The sequence below is a fragment of the Medicago sativa genome, chromosome 3 (genome assembly GCF_051527215.1).
Source record: "Medicago sativa cultivar Bolivia chromosome 3, Bolivia_mono, whole genome shotgun sequence".
Lineage (NCBI taxonomy): Eukaryota > Viridiplantae > Streptophyta > Magnoliopsida > Fabales > Fabaceae > Medicago > Medicago sativa.
The window spans coordinates 24,695,751-24,710,196 of NC_140751.1; the positions used below are offsets into that span (position 1 = coordinate 24,695,751).

Genomic DNA, 14,446 nt, shown 5'->3' on the forward strand with positions numbered 1-14,446 from the left:
ATTTATACTAAAAAAAGTATTGATTACTCTTTAATACTACTATATAATATAATCACAAAAGTCATAATTTACAAAAAAATAATACATGTGATCAAAACAAAAAATTTAAAGTTTTCGTATAAATCATATTTTATTTATATACATATGTTATAATATCAACAAATGCATCAATAAAAGAACTCAAAATAAAATTTGTTTAATGTTGATTAATTGAATCTTATCTCTCCTGCTACTTTCATCCACCAAAAACATATTTTTTAATTGATTAATCGAATTTTTTTTTTAGTGTTTCATATCTTAAATTGAATCATATACATTTCCATTGAATTTTTTACAACATAGCCTTACTTTTTTACCTTTCATTTTTTTTACAGAATACATCTTTGTGGAGTATCTTATAAGTATCTGTGTGTATCTTAAAAGATAAAATATATATTTTAAATTTAAATAATTAATTCCGATACTCCGTAGGTACGTATCCGCAGAGTATCGATACTCGATACGAATACGTTTCTATTTTGAAGTATTTAGACTTAATAGATAAGAAATTATGAAGCTAAGCTTTCCTATAAATACCACTATCTATATTTCTACATTCATTCTAAGAAGTTTTATTCTCTCCATTATATATTGGAACCCGATTGATAATTACTAAAAACGGAAACATATGTTCTAGAAGCAAAGGTGATATCGCGGAGCAATGTTGGTCATAAGGTGTTTATCCCAAGACTGTCATTGACTCCATCAGATAAGAAGATTCCTTTTAGTTTTCCACGACAAAATTTCTGCTGGATGTTTCATTTGCTATATATGACAATCAATAAAAGTTAAGAGCAATTGCTTAAACATGTTTGGGATATATTTTCCACAATCAATCGTCTCTCATGGTCAGATATAACTTGCCATGTCTGGAGTTACTTCAAGAAAATGGTTAAATATTTTGTTAACTACTACCTTCGGTCCTTAATATAAGAAGAAAAAAACAAAAAACATCAAAACCAATGTCAGCATTAATTGTTGTAACTTTTTAAACATTTTTACAAATATATCCTTATAGAATGTTGTGAAACATTAAATACATCAACTAATATTAAAAAGACAAACATTAAATGAGGGATAAAAAAGTCTTTTAAGCAATAACTATCTTTAAAAGTTGTGACATTTGCTTATAAATAGGACCAAAACTTTTTTGAAAATTTTCTTATAAGGACCGGAGGGTGTAATTAGGAAGACGAAGATACATATGTTATATTTAATGTAGTTTACAAAGAAGTGTTCTAGAATGTTCTTTAATTACTGTTATTACTACAGTTATATTTGAATGAAGTTCAGTTATATTATATCTCTTCAATCTGATTTGATTTATTGTCTTTCCTGTGATGTTGGACTCTTACATTGCTAATATACTGTGTGCTCATCATCGATCCGTGCGATAGTATAGTTTAGCGATCTAGTAAAGCATAAATATATGTTCGTGTTACGTTTAAATATATGCTCACATTTTAGATAGATTTTTTTTTTATAAGCAAATATCCGTGTTAAGTTTTTTATAAGCAAAAATTTACATTTTAGGTTCATTCATTTAATGATGTATGTGGTCTATAATAAAGACCATGCGCATCATTAAATAAAGGCTTAATTTCATGTTTGGTCCCTTATGTTTATTTTAGTTTTCAAGTTGGTCCCTTACGTTTTGAAAGTTTCAAGTTGGTCCCTTACGTTTTAAAAGTTTTCAAGTTGGTCCCATACGTTTTGAAAGTTTCAAGTTAGTCCCTTATGTTTATTTTAGTTTTCAAGTCGGTCCAAAACATAAGGGACCAACTTGAAAACTAAAATAAACATAAGGGACCAACTTGAAAACTAAAATAAACATAAGGGACTAACTTATTCCAACATAAGCAACGTTTAGGACCAACTTGAAACTTTTAAAACGTAAGGGACCAACTTGAAACTTTCAAAACGTAAGAGACCAACTTGAAAACTAAAATAAACATAAGGGACCAAACATGCAATTAAGCCTTAAATAAATGAATCTAAAATGTAGATTTTTGCTTTTATTAGTGACCGGAGGGTGTAGATACAATGAAAACTTTCTTTAATTGTTGTTATATTTTAAACATAAGGGACCAAACATGCAATTAAGCCTTAAATAAATGAATCTAAAATGTAGATTTTTGCTTTTATTAGTGACCGGAGGGTGTAGATACAATGAAAACTTTCTTTAATTGTTGTTATATTTTCAAAGCAAAGTAATATTAATTACAACGTTGGCTTTTTGCACCAGAAGCAGATCATTTACAATTTACAATATCTTTGTCCTAGAAAATAAAAATGTATCTGCTATAAGTTGATAAACTACAAACATGTGCACCCCCAAACAAACCATAGCATCCATGGAAGCATATTGGTCTCAGCTTCCTTCAGAACTTGTTCAACTAATATCACAAAAACTTGAGACTGAACTTTGCCTCCTTCGCTTTCGTTCTGTATGTTCCACATGGCGTTTTTCTTCAATCCCTAACCACAAACACAAAAACCCATTACCCTTAACCCTTCCACTATTTCCAGATACCAACTCTGACCCGTTCAAAATTCTCAACAGCAAATATTGTACCAGCCACCTCATCAAACACACCATCTTTCTCATCAAACCACCACAACACCAACCATCTCTCAACCCTTGGTTGATCAGAATCGGTCCAGATTTCAACGGTAAACCTCAACTCTGGCATCCTTTCTCATTTAACCAAGATTTATCTTCAGATTTCATTTCAATAATGTGCTTGACTTTAACAAACTCTCGTTTCGAGTTCTCGGTTGCATGTTCTACATGCACCATCTGTACATGCACCACCCGGTCGGAGGACATCAGAATTTCTTTAGCTTTTCTGTTGCTTCCGTGTGTCGGGGGGAACAACCTCCTGTTATCGTCACTCGTGACTTCACTCAGGAGGAGATGATGTTTCGTTGTGGGGATGACGGTTGGACAACAATAGCCAACATGTCAAACTCCCGCGGAGGAAATGTTTGTGTTTTTAAAGGGCGGACTTGTGTGGTAGACAAAACTGGTCAGACTGTTATGATTGGACCGGACATGAGCGTTTGTTTGATTGCTGAGCCAGTGTTTGGTGGGGAAAGTAAATTCTTGGTGGAGAGTGAATGTGAGTTGTTGCTAGTGGATGGCTATGAAAATTATTGTGTTCCTATATGGATTGATGTGTTTAGGCTTGATGAGAAGGAGAAAAAGTGGGTCAAGTTGACGGATTTAGGAGATAGGGTTTTGTTCTTGGGGAATGGATGTTCGTTTTCTGCTTCTGCTTCCGAGTTGGGTTTAGCCAATGGGAATTGTGTCATCTTTAGTACATCTTCTCGTAGCTTCCACGGTCTTAATATCAGGAAATGTAAAATGAGTGTTTTTCACTTGGATCAAGGTAAGGTTTCACCTTTGTCGGATTATCCCGAATATTTCAAGCTGTTCTGGCCTCCTCCAGGGTGGATTACTGACTTGCATTTGTAAGCTATTAAGAGAAGGTATGGTTTACAATTGATTGGCCTTGTAATATTTCTTTAAAGTGGTGTTATGCTAAGAGTTTTAGTTTAATGACATTATTCTAACAGTGATGGATTGAAAATAGACCTTAATTAAGAGAATGTAGAGTAGTTATCTCTTTTTTGAAACTTTTGTTTCATGGATTAGACCAAGTGATGCAGATAGTTTAACGGATAAATCAAAAATCGAAGTTGTGTACTCCTAGTTGTTGTAGTCCATAATGCTACCCTTCTATGAATCAAGCAGACATTATATTCAACTTTCAGTTAAGAGCATGATTTTATCTCTATAAATATAACCATGTAATTTTAAAACTATTAGCACTTGCAGTGTGTTTTGCACCTGCAATGTATGTGCTAGATCTCAGCAAAGTATTTATAGGTATTTTGAATTCATTTACCTCGCATGTCTTGGTTTTATTTATGTCATCTGACTTCTTTCTCTCTGATATTTAACCACCGTACCTGTTTTTGAATCACTTGTAAATTGTCATCATAGGTCATTTATATCTTGGTTGTGCAATAGAAGAACTAATATAAAGCTTTAATTTGTGGGATACTACGTCCATCTATAAAAAGACATAGAAAGAAATTGGATGATGAAATATTGCATGGTTTAGTATAAAAAAACTAGTCATCTAATTTGTTATATTTTTCATCTGATTTGAGGTTTGTTGCAGTTTCAAAGGTGCAAAGAGAGCATTTTACAGTGGCAGCTTAAATTTTAATTTTTGATTATATGTATTGAAGTTGATCTTTAGTGTTTCTCCTATTTATTTATTTTTTTGAAATTTAATTGAATTCATTCCCTCCCATATTTCAACTGGTTTTTGCAGTTAGAGCAAATCACATTAGTTTAAGAAACTGACCAAATCTTGTCAGCGTCACCTACGAATGTTCCGTGCTATCTTTTGAATTGAGATTCATATGAGCAATAATGATCTTGAGAGTCTAGTTAGATAATGTATGGATATATGCAGTACATCACCATGTCTAGTTTTTAAAAACATTGTTGATGAGTTTGATTATCTTCTGAATTACATATATGAAAAGATGTCGGAAAAAGTGGTCGATTTTGGTTTGTTATGTTATGTATTATGAATAATTATGGTGCTGTAAATTTGAAACTTAGTTGATCAGATACACTTATATGTCTAACAATAACCCTTATGATGTCATTTGAGAGAGATAATTTTTGGAACATAATTAACCCATCCATTGTCTAATAATATCAGTGTTTAGTTTGGAATGTTAATTTCTCCATAGTTTGTTTTGAGGGCATGATATATGTAACTATGGTTGCAAACTCTTGTTTCTTGCTTCCCTTGTTAAAAAGCACATTGTGAAAAATGTAGTTCTGAGTAACTTATCTATGACTTTATCTGTCCTCTTTGTTTTTTGTTTACTTTGATTAGGTTTTGATAGTTCATCCTTTATTATATAAGATTTTGATCTTCTCATTTAGTTCTCAACAGAAACTTTTGTCACTTATACAGGGGCGAGGGGAAGAAAGAGGACATGAGACACAACATTGGCTTCACGCACAAAACATGGCAATATGCAAATTTAATCTCTTGTTATTATATCTTGACGGTGAAATTGGCAAAATTGTTATATTTCCAAGAAGACTTGTATTTTGTTTAAATTCTCAGTACTACTCATGTTTGATATATTGAAAAGAGTTCTGATTTCTAATTAGTTATTGATTCTCAGTTTTGATTTCTAATATTTTGATTTTCTTATTATTACTGTCATCACTTTTCTTTTGTTCTTGCTATCCTCATGGCACATTCTAGAGTTCCTTGAGCTCTTGCGATCATGACTTACTGTCTAGACAACTTCCTATCTTCGGCCTGGGTTTCTGTCTCCTGGAGGCTTTCTTAGTAAAAATGAGGGGGCAAGTTAGTTAGAATATTTCAATAAAGATAGTGCTCACTAGTCACTATTAGTGAGCATGAGATTTGGCAAGTTCATGCAATCACCATTTCTGTTAGAACCCTTGTTGTAGGCAGCAGAGAGAATAGTTCTCTCAAAAGAGGAGCTTAGACTCTTGGTAGTTTGTATTTGGTTTCCCTACACCAATTGAAACTCTGGTTTATCAGAGAGATATTAAAGAAAAAGAGGCTAAGAGTTTCATAAAGCTAGGCCATATTTAAGAGATGGTTAGATGATCCAATCTTGATAGCTGTTCTGCCTATTTTATATTGGAGAATGCTAAACAGTACCCTGAGGGCATTGGTTAAGCAACCAAATGTATGTTTAACCGAATCTTAGTAATTAATCTTAATAATTAATAATATAATAATAGGGATAATGTGTTATCTTCAAATAGAGAGGGAACCATCATCATTAAAAGGATGGTTCTGAGCAGCAGCTAATAACTATGTTCTCAATGCTATTTCTTTAATTAATCAAATCTTAGATTAATATCCACGATTTCAATTATTAATGCAATTAGTTGATCAAGTTTTTCTGCTCAAGTATGTAAATAATACGGCATAGGTTTCTATAAAGAACGGTATACCAAGCATGCTCATAGTTAGGGTAGGTCTGCGCATCAGACTCTCTTACATGCAATGATCATTGTTAATCCAAATCTCAGAACTTGCATATAGTGTTCAGTTGCAAAGCATGCTTATAACAGAATACCATCATGAGCGAAATTTGGCTTAAAAAGCTGGTCAGACCTATCCTAATAGCTGCTTTCTCAATGCTATCTTGTATATCCAATCAAATAGGTAGCTTAATATCCATGCTTTCATTGAGATATGTGTTTAGTTAATGAAGTGGTTGTACTTAAGCATGCAAATAAACAATTAGGAAAGAGTTTAATCACAGTTTAATATGTAAGCAGCTGATTAGGGCAGCGCTGCACAATGATAATTTTTACAAAAAAACTCGGAAGGGTATATCAGTAAAAGAGAGTGAGTTTGCATAACGTTTGGCTAGGGTTTGTATGTTAAACTTGACTCCATTTAAGAGTTGGAACATATGTTCCTTAGATTTTTAAAGATTCTCATGTCTACTCGCAAAGCTTTTGTTTCTTTCTTCAAGAAAATACATTGGCAGGCTAATATGAAAAGACATAATATTAAATGTATGTACAAGTTGTTCGTAATCTCCAACTATATCTATTTAGCCAACATGTAATACTACTCTTGTAGATTTATATGAACTTATTTCATGATAGACTCATTGCTTAATATGCTTAATATACATGATACAATCATACCAGTCAAAAGTTATAAAATCTATAGCAGAATTATGAATTACCTAGCACTCCAAACTCTCCCTCTATAATTTATGATGGGAAAGTTAATCATAAAGCAACCACGATATACATTATCACCAAAAGAGTCTATCAAAAGTTCAAAACCATGAAGAGTGAATGTAAGAACCTGCACTCTCAAGAGTCAAGCTTAAAACTATCAATAGTTAAAACCATTCTAAAACTCTGCCACCTTTATTGTCAAATAATTTTGGATTTTAAAAAAGTATGTAAATAAGAGGCAATATATGGTGCAAAATAAGCTGTGAAGATGTTATTACCAGGTTCAAATCTCTACTAAATGATGAAAGAAACTCAAATATAAATACAAAAATTAAAGTGACAACAATAAGAAGAGGAAAACGAGTCCTTCTCCTTCCTGCTGCATAAAATTAGTCTATCGGTAGGTGTTGTTTCAATCATTATGCGCGTCTTGGGTTCAACTCTTATCGTTCCTGTTTTCCTACATTTTCTCCTCAAAAAAAATAAGAAGAGGAAAAGAAAAATAGGCAGAACAGACAACAAGATTGGATCCTATCTAAAGATCTCTTAAATATGGCCTAGCTTTATGGAACTCTTTGCCTGTTTTTCTTTAATATATCTCTTTGATAAACCAGAGTTTCAATTAAGAAAATAATTGAAATGGATGAAGATTTTATTGATTCAAGTAGAAATTGGTGTATGGAAACCAAATACAAACTAACAGAGCCTAAGCTCCTCAATTGAGAGAGAACTATTCTCTCTACTGCCTACCACAAGGGTTCTAACAGAATGGTGATTGCATGAACTTGCCAAATCTCATGCTCACTATCTTTATTGGAATATTCTAACTAACAGTTGTACTAATTGCTGTAACAAAACGTCATCAACAGGCCGAAGAGAGGAACTTGTCTAGACAGTAAGCCATGATCGCGGGAGTTCAAGGAACTCTAGCATGTGCCATGAGGATTGATTATTCAATTTGAAAAATAACAAAAGAAAAGTAATGAGAGTAATAATAAGAAGATAACAGCATCAATAACGAAAGCTAGAAACCATATATAACAGCAGCAATAAGAAAATAAGGTATTTTAGTATATTTTTTGTATAGTATGGTATTTTACTATTAAATAATATATTAGAGTCCGCGTCATGAAATAGCTCCCGCTACGCGCCCGCATACCGTGCCGCGTCGATTTTTGGGGTGGCCGCGCCGCTTTGACAACAGAGATATATTCTAACTAATATAGTAAGAACAATTTGAAAAACTTATGCATTGGATCCCTTCAAATGATGATACAATGAAAAGAAAGAAAATCCATCTTTGTTTTTCATTACCAAGTAGTGAAGAAAAACAAAAGACAGAGTCAATGACAATAACCAATTAGAAATTAAAACTCTTTTAAATATATCAAACATGAGTAGTACTGAGAATTGAAACAAAATAACAGGTCTTCTTGGAAATATAACATTTTTGCCAATTTCACCGTCAGGATATAATAATAATAAGAGATTAAATTTGCATATTGCCATGTTTTGCGCGTGAAGCCAATGTTGTGTCTCATGTCCTCTTTCTTTCCCTCGCCCCTGTATAAAGTGACAAAAGTTTCTGTTAAGAACTATATGAGAAGATCAAAATCTTAATAAATCAAATCAGAGAAAATTTATAAAAATAAAATGATAAATTCATTTTCTATATATCTAATAGTGAGAATTACACACCGAGTAATTAGTATATGATGAACTATCACAACCTAATCAAAGTAAACGAGAAACAAAGAGGACAGATAAGTCATAGATAAGTTACTCAGAACTACACTTTTCACAATGTCCTTTCTAATAAGGAAAGCAAGAAACAAGAGTTTGCAACCATAGTTACATATATCATGCCCTCAAAACAAACTATGGAGAAATTAGCATTCCAAAAACACTGATACTATTAGAACCATAGCTCTTATTACTCTTTTTGGGTCTACGAAGGTTTGCTGCCTCTAAACCCCAAAAAGAGTTATTGTTAGACATATAAGTGTATCTAATCAACTAAGTTTCAAATTTACAGCACCATAACTATTCATAATGCAAGTGGTCAACATCATACCAAAATAACATAACATAACAAACCAAATTCAACCTCTTTTTCCAGCATACTTTCATATGTTACATCTAGTTTAGAAACGTCATTATAATAACTTGCGATGGTGATGTACTGCATATATCCATACATACATTATCCAACTAGAATCTCAAGATCATTATTGCTCCCATGAATCTCAATTCAAAAGATAGCACGGAACATTTTTAGGTGACACTGACAAGATTGGATCAGTTTCTTAAACTAATGTGATTTGCTCTAACTGCAAAAACCAGTTGAAATATGGGAGGGAATGAATTCATTTAACATGCCAAAAAAATAGGAGAAACACTAAAGATCAACTTCAATACATATAATCAAACAATAAAATTTAATCTGCCACTGTAAAATGCTCTCTTTGCACCTTTGAAACTGCAAGTGCAAATAGTTTTAAAATTACATGGTCCTCCTTTATAGAGATAAAATCATGCTCTTAACTGAAAGTTGAATAAAATGTCTGCTTGATTCATAGAAGGGTAGCATTATGGACTACAAAACGGAGTACACAACTTCGATTTTTGATTTATCTGTTAACCTATCTGCGTCACTTAGTCTAAGCCATGAAACAAAAGTTTCAAAAAAGAGTTAACTACTCTACATTCTCTTAATTAAGGTCTATTTTCAATCCATCACTGTTAGAATAATGTCATTAAACTAAAACTCTTAGCATAACACCACTTTAAAGAAATATTACATGGCCAATCAATTGTAAACCATACCTTCTCTTAATACCTTACAAACGCAACTCGGTAACCCACTCTGGCGGTGGCCAGAACAACTTGAAATATTCGGGATAATCCGACAAAGGTGAAACCTTGCCTTGATCCAAGTGAAAAACACTCATTTTACATTTCCTGACATTAAGACTGTGGAAGCTATAAGATGTACTAAAGATGACACAATTCCCATTGGCAAAACCCAACTCCGAAGCAGAAGCAGAAAACGAACATCCATTCCCCAGAAACAAAACCCTATCTCCTAAATTCACCAACTTGACCCACTTTTTCTCCTTCTCATCAAGCCTAAACACATTAATCCATACAGGAACGCAACAATTCTCATATCTATCCACTAGCAACAACTCAAACTCACTACTCTCGACCAAGAATTTATTTTGCCCACCAAACACCGGCTCAGCGATCAAATGAGTGGTCAACTCCGGTCCAATCATGACAGTCCGACCAGTTTTGTCTACCACACAAGGCCGCCCTTTAAAAACACAAGCATTTGCTCCTTGGGAGGTTGGCATGTTGGGTATCATGGTCCAACTGTCGTCCCCACAACAAAACATCATCGGCTCCAGATTGAAGTCAGATTCAACTGTGACAATAACCGAAGGTTGTTCCCCGTGACACACGGCAGCAACAAAGCTAAAGAAATTTCCACATCCTCCAGTCAGGTGATGGATGTAGAACATGCAACCGAGAACTTGAAGCGAAAGTTTGTTAAAGTCAAGCACATTATTGAAATCTGATGATAAAAGTTGGTTAGATGATAAAGGATGCCAGAGTTGAGGTTTACCGTTGAAATCAGGACCGATTCTGATTAACCAAGGGTTGAGAGATGGTTGGTGTTGTGGTTTGATTAGAAAGAAAGTGTGTTTGATGAGGTGGCTGGTATTATATCTGCTGTTTAGAATATTGAAGAGTGGGTTGGGTTGTGGGAACGATGGAAGGTTTAAGGGTAAAGGGTTTTTGTGCTTGAGGTTAGGGATTGAAGAAGAACGCCATGTGGAACATACTGAACGAAAGCGAAGGAGGCAAAGTTCAGTGTCGAGTTTTTGTGATATTAGTTGAACAAGTTCTGAAGGAAGGTCAGACCAATCTACAGCCATGGATGCTAGGGTTTGTTTGGGGGTGCACAGCTTTGCAGTTAGTTTATCAACTTAGGAGATACATTTTTGTTTTTAAGGGTAAATTGTAAATGATCTATTTCTGATGAAAAAACCAATGTTGAAATCAATATTGCTTTGAAAATATAACCACAATTAAAGAAAGTTTTCCTAACTCCATCTACAGTCTACACACGGCTCAAAGCAACAAGGATTAGCAATTGATTAATCTTTCTTCACAATTATTATAATTTAAGTTCATTCAATAAAAGATGTATATATTTTTACTTATAATAATGACCGGAAGATATACAAAGCAATTGGTCTGTAACTTATAAAAAGTAACTTTTTTTATCTCTTTTTATTCTTCCTATTGATAGGGTGAGATAACAAAATCGGTTGGACCCGACGGGTTGGCCCGTTTAACCCGCCATTTTTAGCGGAGTGGGTTGAGATTTTGAACCCGCCGCAAGTAGGGTGCCACTCCGCCTAACCCGCTAAAAAGTGGAGTCTACCCCATTTCAAATCATTGATGTGTTACATGTGGCAAAAATAAAATTAAGGGTTAAGATTAAAAGATTTAGAAAAAACATTTTTCTCCTAGATGCACAACAACAACAACAACAGTACGTACTCTTCATCTTCCTCTCACCATCATCCCTTCTTCTTCTCTGTCCACAATCTCCTCTGCCACCGCCGCCCCTTCCCGTCCATATATCGGTGGCACTCTCTTCATTATGCTCCACATCAATTTCGGATATTGATGTACTGGGTCAGTTTGATTCTGCTTCGGTGGTTAATTTTCCGTTACATGACTGCACTTACTGATTGAATTCTCACCGTTGGCCGAACTGATTGATTTTGATTTTAAGATTTCTATTTCTTAATGATTTGAAGATTTCCATTGAATTTTCACTGGCAATAATACATTGACACAAACAGCAGCGATAACGATTTTGAAGGACGAAGCGGCGGTGGACAGTGAATGTTGAGACAGCGAGTCTGATGATTTGTGTGGAACAAAAGTGTAGAACGATGCCGGTGGATGGAGGGAGAGGGGTTGGCGGTGATGATGATGAATGATTATAATGAGAGAAGAAGGGTCGTGAGCTATCAGAGAAAAGAGGAAACTCTGTTTTATTTTTCATTAAACAAATACTTTTTGTAACCTTTTAATCCTAACCCTTAGTTTTATTTTTGACACATGTAGCACATCTATATAATGAAAAGGGGTAAATGGAGGATAGCTAAATGGAGTGAAGTTGCACTCTAAAAAGTGGGGTGGTGACGGGGCGGGGCGGGTTGACCCGTTGGGTTGATATGTCAAAAAGAAACTTTTTTTTACTTCTTTTTATTTACACATTTACAAGTCACAATCAATTTTCAAGTTTTCACCTCCATATAGTGGGGGAAAAAATTCAATTAATTTTATCTCTTTTGTTTTATGATTATAGCCTTGTATTTGGAACAATTAGATAATTGATAACTCCTGGAGATTTTATTTTCGATGTCTTACTGATTTATTATAGAACTTTAGAAGATGTAATTTATATGTTTGAATAATTATTTTCATATTTTTAGTGGAGCCATTAGATATATAATTAGAATTTTTAAAATTGGCTTTAAATTTATATATTTTTACATTGTTTATGTGAAGATTTTAATTAATATTTAAAAAAAAACCATTGACAGGTCAACCCATCGGTCCGCCATAAAACGGGGCGGGGGTGAGATTTCCAACCCTATTTTTAGACGGGTTATTGACGGGGTGGGGCGGGATGGGACTGGTTGGCCCTTTTTGCCATCTCTAGGCTCAATACATGACATGCATTCCAAATCACTCGTGCTTGTGCCCATACCTATTTTGTGTCTATCTCTTTCATAATGACAATCTCCATTTATAAAAATTATCATTTATTTATATATATAGAGATGATTTCAACTCGAAATATTTAGTGCATAACCCCATATTAAAATATTTAGACACACATAAAAATGATATATTCCCTCCATTTCAAATTATCGGGTATTGCAGAATTATTAGTTGAGCTCTCATAATGAGTAGAGTATCAAGAGTTCATATAATGAGGAGTTGGGTGTGTAAACCCTTTCAAAAAAAATTGTTTATTTTTTCGTGAATGGATGGTTTTATCAATCATGCACCAACAAGATTAGAATATAATGAAAGAACCTAATTATTTGAAAAGCATGCTCATGAACTGTTTATTTGATTTTTCAACATGTGTTGTATGAAATGCCAACTATCATTGAGCATGGATATTATTGATAGTAGCTAGCCAACGTGTGAGCAAAACCTTTGGCACACCACAAATGGTTAAACAATCCATGTTGTCACCATGTTGTCAAGCTCCAAGACCCATAACAGCCATAAAAGATTAAACAATCCAACTCATTTCATTCATAACAAACAAATTTAAAGCCAACCAGCTTGACAGTAATTAAAAAAAACTGCAAATTTTAATGTAAACTAGTTCTAACAAATACAAGAACTTTGCAATAATTGAATCATTCATATGGAGACAAGGGATTGCATAGCGAGCAAATTAAGTAATAAAATAGAGATTCTCAGATCACATAGACATGGAAGAATTGTTTCTAGCAAGTGCTTGTTTTATCCAAACACATCAAAGGAAGATGAATACTAGACTTTGAAGATTTGTATACTCAATTTTGGCAAGTAGGCTATTTGGTAAAGTTATTACGCAAAGCTAGCCTACTTTGTATATTAAAGTACTTTTTTCTGTACAATGATTTCTGCATCACCATTTGACTATGAACTAAACACACTATTGAAAATGGTCAATTAAGGAAACTAAGACAGATACAAAGGAGACTACTTCAACTTAAAACACTCAGTTCCGTGCATGTAAAGCTTTTGATTATAACTTAACTTCTGATTACAGATTGAGAAGCATATTATTCTTTTTAATTCATGCAGTGACAGCAATAGCACATGTGAAGGCTCTTTGCTCGTCCTATTATTAGAATAGATTACAAAATACATGAGATCTAGCTTCCAGCCATTAAAAATTACTGCAATCAGATAGGTATAGTAAAATTAAGAATTGATAGCTAAAAACAAGGATAACCAGGAACCCTTCTTTGCACCAACATATTAAAATGTATCTTAGCTAGAAACATACACCAAAATATATGTGTCGGTTTGCATTTACGGTGGAGCGCATTTGGTTTTCTAATTTTCACGTTTTGTTTGTAGTGGGATGCGAGAAAAAATGTGCTACGTCGAGATCAAACATAAGCAAAAACAATTTATGTTTTCATCTATAAGCATTACAATACTCCAAGAACCTCTTCAAGTATGGTTCATATAACAGAACGAACCATAGAGTTTACTCCAAAAAATTAATGAAAATTATAAGATAAGCATCAGCAGTAACAACATAAGTACATAACATTGAATAAAATCCAGAAACCATATACTAACAAAGCAAGAATAATGGACAAGACAAAGAAATCCAGAAACCATAGAGTTTTATGTCAGCAAGTACAGAAGAAACTATTAGATGTGCTGAGAAAAGTCAAGAAAATGATGAGTAACAATAATCAATTAGAAATTATAGCTCTTCAATATATAAAACATGTATAGTGGCAACTGAAAATCAATGATTAAGGAGATGGATTTTATCCCATATTCATAGAGCAAGTC

The 14,446-nt window shown here is 33.6% G+C and overlaps 2 protein-coding genes across 3 annotated transcripts; one reads left to right on the top strand and one right to left on the bottom strand.

Moving 5' to 3' along the window:
* The first annotated feature begins 2,276 nt into the window (after window positions 1-2,276).
* Window positions 2,277-5,275, top strand: LOC146936589 (F-box protein SKIP23-like). Of its 2 annotated transcripts, none has more exons than XM_085751333.1 (2): window positions 2,277-3,531; window positions 5,046-5,275. In XM_085751333.1, exon 1 carries the CDS (start codon window positions 2,822-2,824, stop codon window positions 3,515-3,517), a length of 696 nt encoding a protein of 231 aa, XP_085607459.1. In that variant the 5' UTR covers window positions 2,277-2,821; the 3' UTR covers window positions 3,518-3,531; window positions 5,046-5,275. The 2 variants fall into 2 exon arrangements, with proteins under 2 accessions (XP_085607459.1, XP_085607460.1); XM_085751334.1 differs by having other exon boundaries at window positions 2,277-3,513.
* Window positions 5,276-8,167: 2,892 nt separating this feature from the next.
* Window positions 8,168-11,945, bottom strand: LOC146936590 (F-box protein SKIP23-like). The gene is made up of 2 exons (XM_085751335.1): window positions 9,647-11,945; window positions 8,168-8,383 (listed from the first exon to the last, which is right to left on the bottom strand). Exon 1 carries the CDS (start codon window positions 10,759-10,761, stop codon window positions 9,661-9,663), a length of 1,101 nt encoding a protein of 366 aa, XP_085607461.1. The 5' UTR covers window positions 10,762-11,945; the 3' UTR covers window positions 8,168-8,383; window positions 9,647-9,660.
* Between the last annotated feature and the right edge of the window lie 2,501 nt (window positions 11,946-14,446).

Coding starts and splice junctions, on each gene's coding strand:
- LOC146936589 (XM_085751334.1), top strand. CDS start 2,822: ATGTTCTACATGCACCATCTGTACATGCACCACCCGGTCGGAGGACAT. Junction 3,514..5,045: donor TGGATTACTGACTTGCATTT/GTAAGCTATTAA, acceptor TCACTTATACAG/GGGCGAGGGGAAGAAAGAGG.
- LOC146936590 (XM_085751335.1), bottom strand. CDS start 10,761: ATGGCTGTAGATTGGTCTGACCTTCCTTCAGAACTTGTTCAACTAATA.